Source organism: Xyrauchen texanus, chromosome 14, assembly GCF_025860055.1.
Source record: "Xyrauchen texanus isolate HMW12.3.18 chromosome 14, RBS_HiC_50CHRs, whole genome shotgun sequence".
Lineage (NCBI taxonomy): Eukaryota > Metazoa > Chordata > Actinopteri > Cypriniformes > Catostomidae > Xyrauchen > Xyrauchen texanus.
Genome location: NC_068289.1, coordinates 13,928,288 through 13,947,465, shown reverse-complemented (window position 1 = coordinate 13,947,465; position 19,178 = coordinate 13,928,288). Strand labels below are relative to the sequence as shown.

General features: G+C 36.3%; 1 protein-coding gene across 4 annotated transcripts; it reads left to right on the top strand.

Annotated features, from left to right (window-relative positions):
* Positions 1-845: 845 nt before the first annotated feature.
* On the top strand, positions 846-18,271 carry zgc:113337 (uncharacterized protein LOC503741 homolog). Of its 4 annotated transcripts, none has more exons than XM_052142001.1 (9): positions 846-956; positions 1,526-1,635; positions 1,751-1,820; positions 1,902-2,222; positions 3,923-4,252; positions 6,850-7,134; positions 10,408-10,509; positions 13,381-13,441; positions 15,803-18,271. In XM_052142001.1, exons 2-8 carry the CDS (start codon positions 1,612-1,614, stop codon positions 13,437-13,439), a joined length of 1,191 nt encoding a protein of 396 aa, XP_051997961.1. In that variant the 5' UTR covers positions 846-956; positions 1,526-1,611; the 3' UTR covers positions 13,440-13,441; positions 15,803-18,271. The 4 variants fall into 4 exon arrangements, with proteins under 4 accessions (XP_051997961.1, XP_051997963.1, XP_051997964.1 ...); XM_052142003.1 differs by having other exon boundaries at positions 1,746-1,820; positions 15,803-18,270; XM_052142004.1 differs by having other exon boundaries at positions 1,526-1,820.
* The last annotated feature ends 907 nt before the right edge of the window (positions 18,272-19,178 follow it).

Genomic DNA, 19,178 nt, shown 5'->3' with positions numbered 1-19,178 from the left:
TACTTTACATCTCCAATAAGTCTTATTTTATTCCACTAGATGGCGGCAAGTACTAGAAAAAAATAGTTTTTTTCCTCTATAACTTGCTGTCACAAAAATGCAGATCTGAAATGTAGGTGGCTCTGAAACATATTTTAGTCCTCACAGATGTTGACATTAGAGGCATTCAATCTTATTTTCAGTTCATGCATTGTTTTATTAATATCTTGGCCTCTGAGTGGACTAGAATATTAATCTAGGTGTCATAAAAAAACTGAGATCCCCCCTTTGAGATGTTGTTTAACATTTTATCATCAATAGTCAATAACCTTTTTACAATGATTTGTTTAGCATGCTTTTCCTGCTGGACTGCATATTTTGTTGTGGACATCAATGATATAACATTGGATTATGGCTCATATATGGCTCATATTTTAGAAAACTGCCTAAGGTAAAAGCCGAAAATAAGTTTTTTGCTATTTGGGGCATAGAGCAGCGGTATTTGGGCTATGGAAGAGTTTAGATTGGACTTTGATCCAATAATCGAGAGACAGAGGCAGAAGATGAACAATCCCTTTTTGGCCACCATGAGGTAGACCAACCAAGATAAATGTTGATTTATATTAAATATATAAAAAATGCTATATAAAATAAATAAATGTAGTCATGTGCTGTGAGGTCTCACTACAGAAACACTACTTGAAACTTAAATTTTTAAGTGGGTTGAGTTTTAAGATGTTCTTATTTTTAAAGTAGAAAGAAAGAAAGAAAGAAAGAAAGAAAGAAAGAAAGAAAGAAAGAAAGAAAGAAAATCTGTTTAAGTAGGCAGCTCATTAGGTTTTGAGCCCGAGCTCTGCACTGTGTGCTTCATTGAATGAGTGAGGGGCGGAGGAAGAGTTGCTATTCAGTAGGATTTGTGTTGAAGACTGTGTTGTGTATATCTACATATGACAGCAGAGCGGATCTACACCCCAGAGGTAAGCGAAAATTCAACTTTCATTACAGATGCTTATTTGAAAGACTTTGACCCAAGTTGTTCTTTTTTGGTTATTTCGCTTTCATATTACTTATTTAAGATCTTAACTATTTACTTGTTAATTTAATGTATAATTGGGCTACCTCATTTTATTTGATTATTAATAATCAAGATTATAGTCAATTTAGGCTGCATGTCCTTGCCTTGCACTTCAATGTGCAAACAAATGAATCCTTAATGAAGACGATTCTTTGTCAGGTGTTTTGTATAGGCTATTACAAATATTTTAAGTGAAAATTTATAATAAATCAATCACCTGTTTTTACTACTGTTGTGCATATGTGAACAGGAGCATTTTTTCAATAGTGTGGAATAATTTTAGTCCTCTTACAAAAACTAAACATGAGGGTGTGTAATCATGAATGAAACTACACTAACACTCATTAATAAGATGATGGATTTTTGAAATATCAAAACTCATTATTATCATCAAAACTTATTTATTTTTAAACTATATATTTATAGATTTTTTTTCTATGTTTTATTTTTGTCTGTTATATGTGGGCACAGATGGCAGCCCTTCAGTAAGATGTTGGAAAAGACAATAACTGAAGAAAATTATCACCGTTGCTGTCCCCAATCAAGACTGACCTAGAATGTTAAATGCTCTAATATATAGGGTACAAACAACTATTTCAGAAGAGATACCTTTATGTTACACATTTGTCTTTAAGTCTAGTATAGGACTACTAGTTAATGAAACATATTGTAACATTTCCTCTCTACTAAGCTAAGATGATTGTGGTCTCCTTGCCAAGATGTCTACACATCTGGGTGTCATTGGCATTGGTGCCCAGACTACAAGGTGTGTCATTCGCAGTAACTCCACTGTTCTGTTTGTATTAAGTGGTGTATTTGAACTGGTCTAAGTCTTGCTGTGTCTCAGGCAGGGTCTCGGCTCCAGCACACCTGGAAGCCCTGGTGGAACATCCCTTCACTCTGAGCTGCACACTGGTCAAGGCTAAAGGAGAATCAGTTCATCAGATCCGCTGGATGGATGTTCAGAACCAGACATTAATCGCTTACCAGCCTGGTCAGCAAGACAGCTTGAGTGGTCAACAGCATGTGGAGCTAGCTGCCTCCCCCCGTGATGCCAGTGCTATCACCATCAAACGGGTCAGCTACAGGGATGAGGGATGCTACACTTGTATCTTTGACGTTTACCCCAGAGGATCAAGGGAGGGACAGACCTGCCTTACTGTTACTGGTGAGTCTTGTGGTGGGGGGGTGGATGTGTGATGATTACTTTCTCCTATCCCAACTACAAGTAATCCTTTCCTTGATTGATCTGTAAATCTGTTTGGTTATGCTTGTGGTTCAGCAATTGTACACTTTTTTATAATTGTAGATAGATATACTTTTTGAAATGAAAAATACTTTTTTTGGACTTTTTATGGTGTTCAAACGTGAGTGGGATATTGTTAATGTGATGAATTCCACCAGTGGTTACTCTGCAAGGATACCTGTGTGAAATTGAGGGGAACTGGCTTCATATGTCCACTAAAAACAAATTTAGGTCCAGTGTGAAAAATGTTATAGCATTATTTATTTCCAGATGCCACTTTGTGAAATATTTTGTTATCTAATGCAATAAAATTCATAGATTTTAAACGTGGGCTGAAATGTCATAATTCTTTTTGGCCACTGTATCTAGATGACTCCTTTAAAATATACTGTCAGTTATTTCACTAAAAAAACTAGCTATTTTGTGGCCCCTGAGTGAATTTTTTTCCGTATTTTATATTGTAAAGTCTAAAGGCAGCCAACTTTTTTGGATGTTCACTGAGCTGTCATAAATTCTTTAGCTAAAACTTGTATTGTGTGCCTGATAATCACATAGTAACATTATTAGCATAAACGTAAATATGCATTGGAAAAGACCATTTTTATATACTTAAAAACACTGAAAATCAACTGCTCTCTGTTGGCAATTTTGTGTATCATCATTTTCTGTTCTTTGCCTCTTTATAAAGTTACTTTGTGGGAACAATAAAATACATAAACAATATTTTGACATATTTTGGATGTTGCTTTGTGGATTCTGGAGGAGAATCTGAATATAGATGAGAAACAGCTGCTGGGTCACGCAGAGATCCAGCTTCTCTCAACATCTCATGGACTTCTCTGTCAATCACATTTAAGAAGGGTGCAGTTGGGACTACGGTCCTTCCCTCCATCTATTACATTATTGCTCATGTGAGGGTTCTCTTCTGGATGCTGGTTAGGTGTTTATGTGATGCTATTCATTTAGCTTGTACACTCCTAGTCTCACTGGTCTGTCCATCTAATTCAGGCCTCAGTAAGAACTTTGTTTAACCTCACTTCCAATGCTCATATTTCCCCTTTTTATAATTAGTCCATAAAATTGATGAGTGCAGTTTTACTTCCTCTGTTGACATATTTCCTATTAAAACAAGAAGTGAACCAGCCATTAACAATGCTATAGCTAATCAGAGGCAAATAGTATAAGGGGGAGGAATATTCTCACCATAGAGAACATTTAAACATTTAAAAATGTGGATATACCCCTGAGTGCATGATGAGTCATTAGTACATTTGGTCCATTTTCCCGTAAGAGAACAATTGTAATTTTGAAATGCATTTATCTGCTAAAAAATAACTTTTACTAACTTAGGAGTACACTAGCTTATAGGTTCATAAAGCAGCTACTTTTTGCTACCCTGTGTAAATAGCATATGCTATTTATATTTTGTCTAGTAATAAAAAGTTTATTAAGAAATAGTATATACTGTAATTTAACAACATATTCAGTATAGGCTACTATGTATGTGGTACATTATGTTTCTTTTAATAAGATATTTAATTTATATAATTTTATAATAGTATAGTAGTAACGTTTATTTGTCTGTGTGTTTTTATTTATTTATTTGATTTAAATTTCTACAGCATCCGTGATTCCAGATGGTAACAAGACTGCAGTGGGTGGTAAACACACCTCTCTGGCCTGTCGGTTTGGCCTGCCTGAGAAAGTCAAGCAGGTGTTGTGGAAGAAGATTGTTAATAAGGCAGAATCTCGTGAAGTTGCGTTTTTCGCTAAGCAGAGTGATCCTGTAATTGAAAAAGAGTATGTGGACCGTGCAAGTCTAAGCCCTTCCCTGTCTGACACCCAGCTTACATTATGGCCAGTCAGAACTGAAGATGAGGGCTGCTACACCTGTGAGTTCCACACGTACCCAGATGGCACTAAGAGTGCCACAAGTTGCCTCACTATATTTGGTAAGTACTGTAAATTTGGTGTCCTAGAAACTCTGTATGCTGTGTTTGGTATATTTCTCAATTACTTCTGGAAATCTCTCAAAGGAGTCGCTATCTGTTTCTTCTTACATTATTATCAAAGTGAAGCGTTTTTGGACACAAGTTCAACAAAGATGCCACGCATGCGTCTAAAAAAAAGACACCATAGTTCAGTGTGATCACATGAGTATTTTTATGTAATCTTTCATAAAATGTAGTTCTAGCATTTTGCTTACAAAACATTTGCTTACATTTGCATAGTCACTGAAATGTACAATATTAAAGTATTAATATTAACATCTAAAATGTACTGTATTTTATCTGTGAACAACTTAAGAGACGTACAAATGTTTACAAATCCTTAATCAATCCATGAATTAGTTCATGAAATAACACTGCAAAAATAATTTTCTTAATGAGTATTTTTATTTTATGAATTTATTTGAAAAACAGAATGACACAAAATATTAATGAAAATAAAGAAAACTTGTTTTCCCTTTGAATCAAGTATTTTGATTCAATGCCATCACATTTAATTAATCCAGCTGATGCTTAAATCCCCTTAGGGTGTGCATTATTTTCAAAGATAATTATTTTTCAAAAACAGTGCCTGGCTAATTGAATTATTCTTATATGGTATATTGCAAGTAAAATGTTTGTCACTGTACATTTATCTGCCTATATCGTTTTATATATATATATATATATATATATATATATATATATATTTTATCTACAGAATAAAATATGTAACTAATATTTTTATAATATAAAGGATTTGTAAAAATAAAAAACAAATGTAAGCTTTAGATGCTGTCAATACATATTGTATGTTTCAGCATCTTTCCAAAGTTAATGCATGTTTAAATATTACATACAAATAGCAACAAAGAATAATGAGATCAGGCTGCAATCAGGAAGTCATATGCAGCAATAATGGTAGGAAACTGTGAAATAATATGAACTGATTGTATACACTAGACGGTATTTGTAGACCTATGTTCAGAATTATAAACCTGTTGCAAAATCGAATTAATGTAGTACTCAATAAAAACACTTAAGTTGGCTTTATTAGTTGGCACACTCTGCAATTGTGAAAGTCAAGCTACATCTTATATGTGATTCTTAGATTCTGAACAGAGAGAAGGCCAAATTCACATCAGTGACTAGCTGGTAGGGCTGCAGAGTGGTAGAGAGGGTAGGACAAGGCTAAACACACAGTGGACGTGAAAGAATAGGACAACAGACTGAGAGAGAGAGAGAGAGAGAGAGAGAGAGAGAGAGAGAGAAACAGAAATATGTGAAAGAAACTGATTGTAGGAGGGTGAGACTGTGCGATCTATGATTTATTCAGACTGTGGCCACAGTGCATGACTGTGTCACTGTTCCACTAACACAGTGCTTTTCTCTATATTGTCCTCTCTTTCTCTTCCCCTGTCTCTTTTAGATGGATGTTCACTGCTGACATTTGCTCTGTACTGTTGCATTGGTTCAAGCTACAGGTCCAACAGCTGAACACTGGCAGTAACTTTAAGGAATACATCACCCTAAAATGAAAATTCTGTCATTATTTATGTTATTTTGCATTATTTTTCTAAATTCATATTGTTATGTTTTCCCCAGTGGAACACAAATGTAAACTTTTTTAAAGAATTGCCCTTGCCTATATTGCACTAGTTGTATGGACTAATCATTTGGTTCTTTTATGGCTTTTTATGTATTTATTTTTTCTGAGCTTGACATGCAACCACTATGAACTGCTGATGTGTAATCATTCTTAAAAAAAAAATCCATATAAAAAAATAACAGCATACAGGTTTGGAACAACTTGGGGATGAGTATATAATGACAGTAATAGACATTTTTGGGTGAACTGTTCCTTTAATAATATTCACTCATCTTTTATTCATACCAGTGCTGTATTGTTCTGAAGGGGTCATGCTTTTGCAAGAATGTGAATTGCTTATCCATCGTCAAAATTCGAAGCCCTATTTGGTCAGTGCTGTGGTTTGAATGGGTATCTCTGTAGCTTTTAACTAAAGGCGAAGCCATGTGGGCTGCAACCACTCAGCAATGGCATGTAGATCTGTTGATTTACAAAGTTCTTGCTTTTCATGCCAACACAAATGGTTATCATTTAGTAGTCAATACATTATTATACCTTTGTTCCAAAAACCTTGTGAACTTTCTCACTGCCTACAAAGGCAGCTGCCTTCTAAGGCAATACCCTTATTGTGTGTGATGTGACTGATCTGGAATGCATTACATAGGCAGCAACTCATCTTTTCCATACAATAAAAGTAGGGTAACCATATGTCCTCTTTTTCCTGGACATGTCCTTTTATTCAGACCTGAAAAAGTGCATGTCTGGGATTTGTCTTTGTCTTCATATGATGTGCTTTGGGTTTGGAACAACATGAGGGTGGGTGAATGAGGAAAGAATTATAATTTTTTTGGTGAACCATTCCTCTAAAATGTTGTTTCTCTAGGCAGCCCACTAGGTTTTTGAACATAGCAGTCCCTATTAAAGAGCATACACCAGTTTAATATCAGCTTGTATGTATTGTGTTCCTGTACAGTCCTGCCTAAACCTCAAGTAAGCTACAAGACCACATCTCCAGGAGTGATTGAGGCTAACTGTACTGCCATTGCCCGGCCACAGGCTGAAATAGTATGGAACGTTGAGGGTGATAACAGGACCATTGGTCCACCTGTATCTACCGCTATCCAGCAGAGTGACGGCACTACTCTGGTCATCAGTACATTGACCATACGGGCTGGACTCCTGAAGGATGTCTCTGTCAAATGTCTTGTTCACCACAAAGGACTTGAGACTGCCATTGCTGTTTCTATGAACACTAAGAGTGAGTGTAAAAAAATTTGTACTCACAGTGGGTTATATTGATTTAAACTAATTGACTTGAAAAATGCTCCTTGATCTTTTAATATAAAGGAGTTCATTGTACTGAAAACAAACTAGCTTTCAGAAATGTTTGTTTAAAATCGATGTATTATGCTATTTTTTCCATCCATTTAACTTTTAATTGCAAAATTCAAATATTTTCTTCATCTGCACACAAAACAATAATAGCTCTTTGGCTGAACTTGATTCAGTGGTGGACAGTGGTTCCATGTGTTTAAAATTAGTTCTCTTAACTTAAAATTACTATGTAATCTTAACGCAAACACTTTGTGTAGAGCACCTAGTTGAACTGGTTAAACACAACCAAATTAGACATGACATTGTAACTCAAATAAATCTATTTTATTTCTTTATGCACTAACTAGTGAAAGTGAATGTTAGCATGCTAAGTAGATGCTTGTTTAAAGCACTACAGAGTGTAGTTTAGTAACTATGCTATGGTTAGCACTGCATTTGCTCAACAAAATTAGCAATGAAATTAATGTGCAACATCTTCCTGTCCTCTTCGTTATCTCAAGCTCCATTCTTCACCATAATGTTAACCCCCAAAACTCAAACATAACAGAAACTCTTAATCTCAACATCCCCTTTAAATTCATCATGCACAACAACACAAAAAATAAAACTTAATTTGAACATTTACTCAAAAACAGCTTGTATACTAATAATAGCATTGATACTATTCTTAAACACCAGAAAAACAAAGAAAAGGAAACCAGAAGAAGAAAGATACTCTTACTAGACCTGAGAGAGACATCTTACAACTAGAAAATGGACAAAGCTTTTTTGCTTCCTGTACATACAGATCAATATTGTTAATGTTATGTGTTAATGTTGTTTGTTATAAGTTGTTATTATCACTAAATTGTGCTTTGGAGAAATCAAAGATATAGTCATATCTAAAATTGCTAGAGATATCCTGGCACCCTCTCTAGCTCATCATTCTTTCAATTCTTGTTTTTGGTTGCCTTTTTCATATTTTGGTGGTTGCAAATTGCAGTGGAATGAACTCCAGTTAACAGACATGTCATTTAAATACGATATCACATTTACATTTAGTAATTTAGCAGACACTTTTTTCCCAAAGTGACTGACAAAATGAGGAACATAAGCAATTTGTCATACAAAATCAAACAATATCCGCAGTATTGCACTGCTAAGTTCTGATCTTAGCTTGAGTAGTACAGAAGTAAAGACAGTAAATATAGAATGCAAGTGCTTATGTTTGTGGACTGATTTAAGTACTCAGTTGTTTCTTGAATGTTGAGGTCTCAACTAGTCGGTGGGGGTTAGCTGAAAATGTCATTTTCTAAACTAAATTTAGTGAGGTTTATGCTTGACAGGAGAAAAAACTATTTGCCAATGGGGTAAGAAAAATAAACTTAATTCAAAGGAAAAACAAGTTTATATTTCTTACCCTCAATGGTGATGTTCTTACCCTCAGTAATTCCACCACTGAGGAACAGAGATTGCAAATTATCTGAAGAGTGACTTAGCACCTCCACAATGTCGAACCATCAGGCGTCGCTCATTCTTTGATCGTGGGGAGTGAGAGGGGACACTAGACCTGGAGGAATGAGTTGAAGTAAGATGTGTAAGTGCTGTTCCATTGGCTGTTCTGAAGGCCAAAGTCAAAGCCTTGAATATAAAAAGTGGCCAATGGTGTGAGATGAAGGGGGGAGTGACGTGAGCACTCTTTGGATGGTTAAAGACCAAACTTGCCACCACCGCGTTGTGGACCAACTGCAGTGTCTTTATTGTGCAAGTGAGAAGGCCGGCCAAAAAAGCATTGCAGTAGTCAAGTCACGATATGACAAGAGCATGGACCATGAGCTGCGCAGCATATTCTGACAGAAAATATCAGATTTTTCTGATGTTCTAAAGCGCATTATTGCAAGACAGTAGGGGTGCCAGTGAAATTTAGCTGTTCATCAAACACCACTCCCAGGTTCCTGGCTGTCCTGGTTGGTCTGGTATGTCAGTTTCAGTTCATAATTCTGATGTGTTTTCCTGGCTCTCTTTTTAAATCTGCCTTAAAGAGAGCTGCTTTTGGAAAAAGCATTAGGCAGGGCAAAGCTCAGGATAACAAAAAGTGGATCCATATCTTTAAAGCCAAGAAAATATCACAGTAGTTTTGAAAGGGGGAAGGGCAGCAGAGAAATAAAGAGATCCTAATCACAAAGGCTTCATGGCTTAAATGGATAGTTCACCCTTGAAACTCTATATGAAAAATAATTTACTAATCCTCATGCCATCCTAGATGTTTATGACTTTCTTTCTTCTGCTGAACACAAACAAAGATTTTTAAAAAGAAATTTCAACTCTGTAGGTCCATACAATGCAAGTAATGGATGACCAGAACTTTGAAGGTCCAAAAAGCACAGAAAGGCAGTATAAAAGTAATCCATATGACTCCAGTGGTTAAATCCATATTTTCAGAATTTATATGATAAATGTGGGAAAGAAACGGATCAATATTGAAGTCCTTTTTTTACCATCAACCTCCACTTTATCTTTTAAAATTCTTCTTTTGTTTGGCAATTCACATTCTTCGTGCATATCGCCACCTACTAAGCAAGGGAGGAGAATTTATAGTAAAAAAGGACTTAAATATTGATCTGTTTCGCACCCACACCTATAATATCACTTCTAAATACATAGATTTAACCACTGGAGTCTTAAGGATTACTTTTATGTGCCTTTGTGCTTTTTGGAGCTTTAAAGTTTTGATCATTCACTTGCATTGTGAGGCCCTACAAAGCTGAAATATTCTTCTAAAAATCTTTGTTTGTGTACAGCAGAAGGAAGAAATTCATACACATCTGAGATGGCATGAGGGTGAGTAAATGATTAGAACATTTTCATTTTGGGGTGAACTATCCCATTAAGGCTGTCATCTCTTGCATCTCAACCATGTTCTTTTTACTTTTTCAAAGCAAATTCATACATACATTCCCAGGTTTAAGTGTGACAACTTACCTGTATGACAGCTAGTCTCCCCTACATAGAGTATGTTTACTGCTGCTAACTCATGCAGACTTTTGCAATTGCTAATTAGTCCTTGTATTTCTAATGTTAACTACATAAATATTGTTGTCGCAACAGTAATAATGAAATATTTGGATGTCTGTAAAAAATATTAAGTTAAATGGTTACAGAGAACAAAAGTTCTAAAAGTAGCAACCAATCTGTCTCTTTTTCTGTTTCTCACCAGTCGGGACAGCGCTTGCTATCCTGATATCAGTGACAACTGTAGCATTCCTTCTGGTTCTCTGCTTGTGTATCTGTTTGTGGAAGTGTGTCCTGCGTAAGGATGGTGAGTATTAAAAGACCTAGTGATTGAGATCCATGTCTGTTAGCTTTGAGGCCATCTATAAGCTAATGTTACAAAAGTTGACAAATTAACTTGAGATGTCCGCATATACAGTTTATTATCTTCCTGGATAATAGACCAAAATATTGATGACTCATCTTGCACTCACTCATTTAGCCAAATAAATGCTGTCTAGAATGAGAACATCCCTCCTCCTAATACCTCCTACTTCTGACTAGCGGTGGCAAATAGCATCACAGTCAAGGCTGTGAAGTAAACTAAAGGCTATTGGCTATTATAGAAAAGATTGCAGTGATCCACTTCAGATGTGCTCATCATGTTTACCTGCAGTTTGGATTTAGATCCCACCAGAGTGTTCGGATAAGTAGTAAGCTGTTGTGGTACTATTGTTTTTAAATATTAGCCCATCCAGATCAGGGAGTTCTCAAGTAAAACTGTTTCTACTGCTACTGTTACTGACACAAGAGTCAATTACTGTCCAAGTCTTTAAAAATACATGAGTATACACAAAAAAAGATGTCCAAGGATGTGAAAAAGTTAAAGATCACGTGCCAGTTAGTTATTTTTATTATAATTTTTTAATATACTTTTACACATTTATATATATATATATATAAACTTGCTGACCATAACAAACAGTCATGTGGGGCTTCATGGTGTGATGTCCTGTGCTAAATTCCAAATCACATACCAGTATACTCTTGATATTTCTTCCATATGGCAGACCATTCCATATGCCAAATAAACGCTATTGTCTTGTCAAATGAAATCAAAATGTCTTACTGCATATTGATTATGGCAACCCTGACTTTTAGTTTTTTGAATATGAAATATATTTTGTTACAAAACTGAGTTTGTTTTTAAAGAAATTTCAAAAACAACAACAATAATAATGCCTTTTAATGTAATTTTTCTACAAAATGTGAATAGTAACACTACCTAGACAATTTTGACATAAAAATATCGAAATTAATTTTCATTCAAAATGTGAAGCATGTCGATCCACAGGTGTAAGCAAGTAACCGCCGTTATGAATGGATTGTTTTTAAATATATTTTTTTATAATTTTTGAACAGGAAAAAATGCATCCTAATTAGACAGATTTTTGTGTATGTATGAGTGCACCATGTACATGTACTGCACTGTAGTAACATGCCCCCATGCCATATACAGGTGAAACTCGAAAAATTAGAATATCGTGCAAAAGTTCATTAATTTCAGTAATTCAACTTAAAAGGTGAAACTAATATATTATATAGACTCATTACAAGCAAAGTAAGATATTTCAAGCCTTTATTTGATATAATTTTGATGATTATGGCTTACAGCTTATGAAAACCCCAAATTCAGAATCTCAGAAAATTAGAATATTACATGAAATCAATAAAAAAAGGATTTTAAATACAGAAATGTCGGCCCTCTGAAAAGTATAATCATGCATATGTACTCAGTACTTGGTTTGGGCCCCTTTTGCATTAATTACTGCCTCAATGCGGCGTGGCATGGATGCTATCAGCCTGTGGCACTGCTGAGGTGTTATGGAAGACCAAGATGCTTCAATAGCGGCCTTCAGCTCTTCTGCATTGTTTGGTCTCATGTCTCTCATCTTTCTCTTGGCAATGCCCCATAGATTCTCTATGGGGTTCAGGTCAGGCGAGTTTGCTGGCCAATCAAGCACAGTAATACCATGGTCATTGAACCAGGTTTTGGTACTTTTGGCAGTGTGGGCAGGTGCCAAGTCCTGCTGGAAAATGAAGTCAGCATCTCCATAAAGCTTGTCTGCTGAAGGAAGCATGAAGTGCTCTAAAATGTCCCGGTAGACGGCTGCGTTGACTCTGGACTTAATAAAGCACAGTGGACCAACACCAGCTGATGACATGGCTCCCCAAACCAACACAGACTGTGGAAACTTCACACTGGACTTCAAGCATCTTGGATTGTGTGCCTCTCCATTCTTCCTCCAGACTCTGGGACCTTGGTTTCCAAATGAGATGCAAAATTTGCTCTCATCAGAAAAGAGGACTTTGGACCACTGAGCAACAGACCAGTTCTTTTTTTCTTTAGCCCAGGTAAGACGTTTGACATTTGAAGCCCATGTCCAGGACCCGTCTGTGTGTGGTGGCTCTTGATGCAGTAACTCCAGCCTCAGTCCACTCCTTGTGAAGCTCCCCACACATTTGAATGGCCTTTTCCTGACAATCCTCTCCAGGCTACGGTCATCCTTGCTGCTTGTGCACCTTTTTCTTCCACACTTTTCCCTTCCACTTAACTTTCTATTAATGTGCTTTGATACAGCACTTTGAGAACATACAACTTCTTTTGCAATTACCTTTTGAGGCTTTCCCTCCTTGTGGAGGGTGTCAATGATGGTTTTCTGCACAACTGTCAGGTCAGCAGTCTTCCCCATGATTGTGAATTCAACTGAACCAGACTGAGAGACCATTTAAAGGCTCAGGAACCCTTTGCAGGTGTTTAGCTGATTAGAGTGTGACACTTTGAGCCTACAATACTGAACCTTTTCACAATATTCTAATTTTCTGAGATTCTGAATTTGGGGTTTTCATAAGCTGTAAGCCATAATCATCAAAATTATATCAAATAAAGGCTTGAAATATCTTACTTTGCTTGTAATGAGTCTATATAATATATTAGTTTCACCTTTAAGTTGAATTACTGAAATTAATGAACTTTTGCACGATATTCTAATTTTTCGAGTTTCACCTGTATATAACACACTTGACACTTGAAAGAACAGGTAACATTTAAATGCATGTAAATTTATCAAACTGTGGATTCTTGTGACCTTTGTGCATGTATGTTTTTTTGTGTTTTTCACATATAATGTGTGACCAGAGCCCGAAGAGCAGCGTTTGCCAAGAAGAGGCAGAGAAGACAGAGAAACAAGTAGTTGAATGTAGGTTTTTTTTAAGAATATACTGTGGAACAGAAAGTAGGTTACAAAGCCTCTTCCTGTGACCTATTTCTTCTTTACTGTGATGACCTGTACTTCTCTGAACACATATCCTTCAGATCAGTTCTACTCATGTAAGAACTAAGTAAATCTTTCTTTGTTGTGTGTGCATTTACCATTACCAGTTTTTTAATAACATATTTATTCATCAGTGTGAGCCCCATTTATGTACACCGATAAGCTACAACATTAAAACCACCTGCCTACTATTGTGCAGGTCCCCTCATGCCACCAAAACAGTGCCAACCCACATCTAAAATTAGCATTCTGAGATGCCATTCTTCTCACCACAATTTTACAGAGCAGTTATCTGAGTTACAGTAGACTTTGTCAGTGTGAGTCAGTCTGGCCATTCTCTGTTGACCTCTCTCACCAGCAAGGTATTTCCATTCACAGAACTGCCACTCACTGGATGTTTTTGTTTTATTTTTTGGCACCATTCAAAGTAAATTCTAGAAACTGTTGTGCATGAAAATCCCAGGAGATCAGCAGTTACAGAAATACTCAAACCAGCCCATCTGGCACCAACAATCATCCATGCGATTAAATAATCATCCAATCATGTGGCAGCAGTGCAGTGCAAAAAATCATGCATACACGGGTCAAGAGCTTCAGTGAATGTTCATATCAACCATCAGAAAGGTGGGAAAATGTGATCTCAGTGGTTTGGACCATGGCATGATTGTTGATCAGATAACTGCTTTGTACAATTGTGGTGAGAACAATATAATCTCAGAATGCTATTCTAAGATGCAGGTTGGCGAGGGGGACCTACACAATATCAGGCAGGTAAATTTAATGTTGTGGCTGATTGGTGTATGTGCTTTAAGTGATTTAGGCATATTTGCTAACTTAGACCACCAAGTCTTCAAACATATGCCCACTCTTCAAAACTCCATCCTCCAAATATATGTTAATCAACATGGAGTCAGCAAAAAACGGAGGCAGTAAGCATTCTTTGGTTAAGTTGTCTGATTAATTTCTGTCCAAATATTTTTTTGGCATGCCTAATTCCCAATGTGCTCTAGGTCCTCATGGTGGCATAGTGATTAGCCTCAATCCAGTTTGGCAGAGGAGGAATCTTAGTTGCCTCCACATCTGAGACCCTCAGTCCGCACATCTTATCATGTGGCTTGTTGAGCACGTTACCATGGAGACATAGCATATAGCACAAATAGCTCACGCTATTCTCTGTGGCATCCACACACAACTCACAATGCGCCCAACTGAGATCTAACCACATTATAGTGACCACAAGGAGGTTACCCCAACGTGACTCTACCCACCCTAGTAACTGGGCCAATTGGTTGCTTAGGAAGCCTGGCTGGAGTCACTCAACTTGCCCTGGATTCGAACTTGCGACTGTCCAAATATTTATACTTCCAGTGTTTTCAGTTATTTTTCATAGATATTTTGCTTGTTGCTTTATGATCCACTGTCATATCAAACAAATGTCTTGGGAGCCTCACTCATGGTTTATTTTAATATCTTAGGTATTTCTGTTCAAACAAAACTGGCAGTATTGTTTCTTTACAATTATTAAAGAGTGTGAGAAAGTCTCGTGTTGGTGGAGTCCTGAAGTTAGTGTTGATAAATCCAGAAAACAAACCTTGGCTCAAATGTAGACACATTGGTATGTGCTTTTCCCAGAGTTACAAGGCATTCATGTGAGACTTCATTCATCTTAAACGATGGGATTGCTATCTTACTGGGTATGCACATTCCATATGCACTTGGCCACATACATGCATATTTGCAAAACAGATATAAATCCAATCTACTTTTCCCAAGTTATCTGCAAATAAAATAGAGTTAATGTCCATATTTTGCTAGTGCCAGACAAAGGAAAAATGAAAAGAGAGGCAGCTAACCTTTCTAGAATTATTTGAACAATTGTGGTACAAAAGGCAACAACCGGTATGTGTGGCATTTCTTTATCGTATTTGGGCTCCCAAATGTCCGTATGTTCACGTAGCTCAGTTTGGGAGGAATGAAGTTAAACAACCAATTGCATTTGCACGTGGCAAGTCACATCTTATGTATGCATCTCAAACCACCTTCTAAGGTGCTATCTGTTTTGAATGCATTTACACTTTGCCTTTATATGATAAAATAGCTCTCTGATCAGTAAAAAACCATGAAGTGACCAAGAGGAATTCCCCTGACATGCATCCTTGCTAGCTGATCATTCTTGAATTAATATAATTATCAGATTACCAATATGGGAGTATTGTGAGTAACATAAGTACACTTTACAATAGCTTGTGTTACAGTTCAAATCTGTGCTCTGTCATGTATCTGCAGAGTGAATGACTGTGATCATGGCAGAAGACAAGGTTCAGTTTACAATATGGATATGCTGAGACACCTATGAAGAAGAAAATCTCATGTCGTCATTTCCCCTGCTTTTCCAGCCAAAGAAGACCAGACATCTTTAAATGAAGAAAGATGTCATTCACATTTTAAATCCTTGTGTTTAAGTAAGATATAACTAATATGGAGGTTAGTGTAAGGGGCTGTTATCACAGGACGAGTTATTGCATTCAAACACAGCTTGACACGACACAGCAGAATGGAATAGAATGCATGGGTCTCAAGATGCATTTTTAAAAGTTGAAATTCTTTTAACTTGACACACCATATTTAAATGCAGTACTCAGGGGGCAAGATAATGAAAGAACAGCATCCATCTAGGCTGGGCATTTTTGCTTTGACCAATATTTGGTTCCTGTTTGAATGGCCCCTATAAGGTACAGTAAGTAAAGAATAACTAATATGAAAGTTAGAGTAAGAATGCATGTTAGCATTGCCTATATATAGGCTAATTAACTGAGTGTTTGTGTGTTTAAATGTTTAGAATTTAGACAGAGTCCCCCTACACATAATTGTTGTGAATAATTAAAATGTTGAGGAATAAATGACAGTCTCTACTGAAAAAGCTGCATGGTTCTATGAAAGCTTTTTGGTTTTCTGATACTTGTATTATGAGCAAATCTATAACTTTAAAGATTTGTTATAATCTTTCACAATTTCACACATCACTTTGTTCATGTTTTAGGTGGATATCAGATTCACATTTTACATTTACATTTATGCATTTGGCAGACGCTTTTATCCAAAGCGACTTACAGTGCACTTATTACAGGGACAATCCCCCCGGAGCAACCTGGAGTTAAGTGCTTTGTTCAAGGACACAATGGTGGTGGCTGTGGGGATCGAACCAGCGTCCTTCTGATTACCAGATTACCAGTTATGTGCTTTAGACCACTACACCACCACCATTCACAGCTATTTTTATTTTCATTGTAAAATGATTATGCATACTGAACTTGGGTTTTATAGACAGTGAACTAGGGCAGTGGTTCTCAACTGGTGGGTTGCGACCCAAAAATGGGTCACAGGTCTGTTCTGATAGGTTGTGGAGGGCAGGGAAAATACAATGATACATTCAAATAATCAAATGTAACTAACCATATAATCATGCATGTTTAGGATAGAGGAAACACTTCCCATATTTTCTGTTGTTGACATAAAAAGCTGTCCATTAAGAAAACCTTTCGTGTCACATGGTTAAAGTTAAATTAGGCAAATGCCAACATGGACAGGTCATATGCCTTGCCCTCATCCTCAAAACCATAAACAAAACTATGCAAATGAAAATAGAACCCAGACTTCTTACTTTCACTTGTCGCAAGGGTAAACATGTTTTATTGACCACAAAGTGTTTTGTGCTGTGAATTATTGGTTGCCAAGAGCATGAAACCATGAATATTTAGAAACCAAACATTCAATTGGGCTAAATCATGGTAATATTAATACATTTCAATTAAAAAATATATATATATTTTACTTTAGCATGATAAACAATTTTGGCTCTGTGTTGGAATTGCAAACCCAATTGAGAAACACTTAACTAGACAGTCCCAGAGCAATGATGCCCTCAGCAAATACATAAAGGTTGTGGTCTGCTTCTCAAAGCACTATGCCAGAGGAAAATGCATTATATGCAGTCTGCTAGAGGAATTTAAATGGTTGACAAATACTGAGGAACTGCATGCAATATTAATGGCAAACTTGATTGAGCTTTACATTTTGTATAAATGTGTACAAACCAGTTTAAATCTGAAGGGAATGTTTTTTATAATGCGCCATGTTTTATGCCAAACTTGCATTACTCTACTTGCATTATTCATATGGGAATTTTTCTATATTTCTGAGGATAAACCATGCTCATAAATTTATGCAGAATTATTTTAATTCAATACAAGAACTTTTATTTTCATATTTTACACTTTGTGCTTTGTGGAGGTTCTTTCCATTGGTTTATTGCTGTTTTGGCAGCAACAGTGCTGTAATGACCAATTATTTTAGCCTCTTGATTCATGTCACAGAATTAAGTATTAAATATTTCAAGAAGAATTCTTTCATGGCCAGACCATGAAAGAGCTTTAGTTTTTTTCTGTACGCGTGCAAAATATGCAGTTCTTTTAAACTATGTTCTTGGAAGATTCAGTGTTCCACATTCCTTGTACACCTGGGATGGATTTAAGCAAAGGGATTGGGAGGCTTGTTTATTTTTGTTTCTTTTATCCTAGCTACTTTGGGATCCTGAGAACTAGACTTTTTTTTATGCTTGTTTGCTTGTTTAATGGTGCACTCAGTAATTTTTTTATCATTAAAACAAGTTGTACTCCTTAAAAATTTATCGTAATTTTGAAACATATGTATAAAATCATACAAACTCACATGAGATGAAGACTCCAGTCACATCCATAACCTTATAAAAGCTGTTTTATTCTCCATTGTGTGGGTCACCTCGTAGGAGCTGCCATGTTATGATCATATGACCAGCCAAATATTACTCACTTAATCTCAGTAATTGCCCTATTATTCGACACTTTCCCTTATTAATTAAATTCAACATGGCTGACTGTGAATAGTGAATATCCACAATGGCATCGATAACTGTAAACTTTTGCATTTGAATGATGCTGCATCCAGGCCGCCAGGTAACCATATCAGAACGCATAAATGTGTGTTAATATGACACAAAATGTTTTGGAAGCACCACTCCTAGATATTTAAGATTCTTTCTTTCTTTTTCCTATAGCTCTACTGGTAGAACATGACGCTACCAATGGCAAATTAACTCAATTAGTTCAAGTTCTCAGAGAAAGCACATTAATGCATTATTGTATTGTTACATAACATACAGTATGTAAAAAATTATATCTTCAATGTATTGTATCTTGCTTTGGATAAATGCAAAAAATGTAAATGTAATATCATAATTAATATTAATTTACCAACTCACACACAGCAGACCATACATACTGATACTAAGAAAAATGGTAAAACTATCCATGAACTACGTGTCTCAGCAATTGTGATCTTGGCAAATGAATCTCATTTTACACTGAGACGTTCCACATTTATTGATCTAAGTCTACTCTTTCAGTTCTCTTGTCAGATGGCTGGAACAACAGCTTTGTTCACTCATGAAAACAGACAGCAGTTTGTTAATATAAAAGAGACACTTACAAGCTTGTAGGTCGCAATGTGTGACTAACAGCCAATCCAGTACCATTTGCCTCTTATTTGATATGGCCAACCTCAGTTTTGACCAGACCCTTGTGAATATTGTCCTCCTCTAGTCGGAGGATAGCATGTAGTAATGCTG

What these genes read in the sequence shown, in the direction of transcription:
- zgc:113337 (XM_052142001.1), top strand. Translation starts at nt 1,612, where the DNA reads ATGTTAAATGCTCTAATATATAGG. An exon ending in GACCTGCCTTACTGTTACTG is followed by an intron (nt 2,223 to 3,922) that starts GTGAGTCTTGTG and finishes AAATTTCTACAG; the next exon opens with CATCCGTGATTCCAGATGGT. An exon ending in GTGTGTCCTGCGTAAGGATG is followed by an intron (nt 10,510 to 13,380) that starts GTGAGTATTAAA and finishes ATGTGTGACCAG; the next exon opens with AGCCCGAAGAGCAGCGTTTG.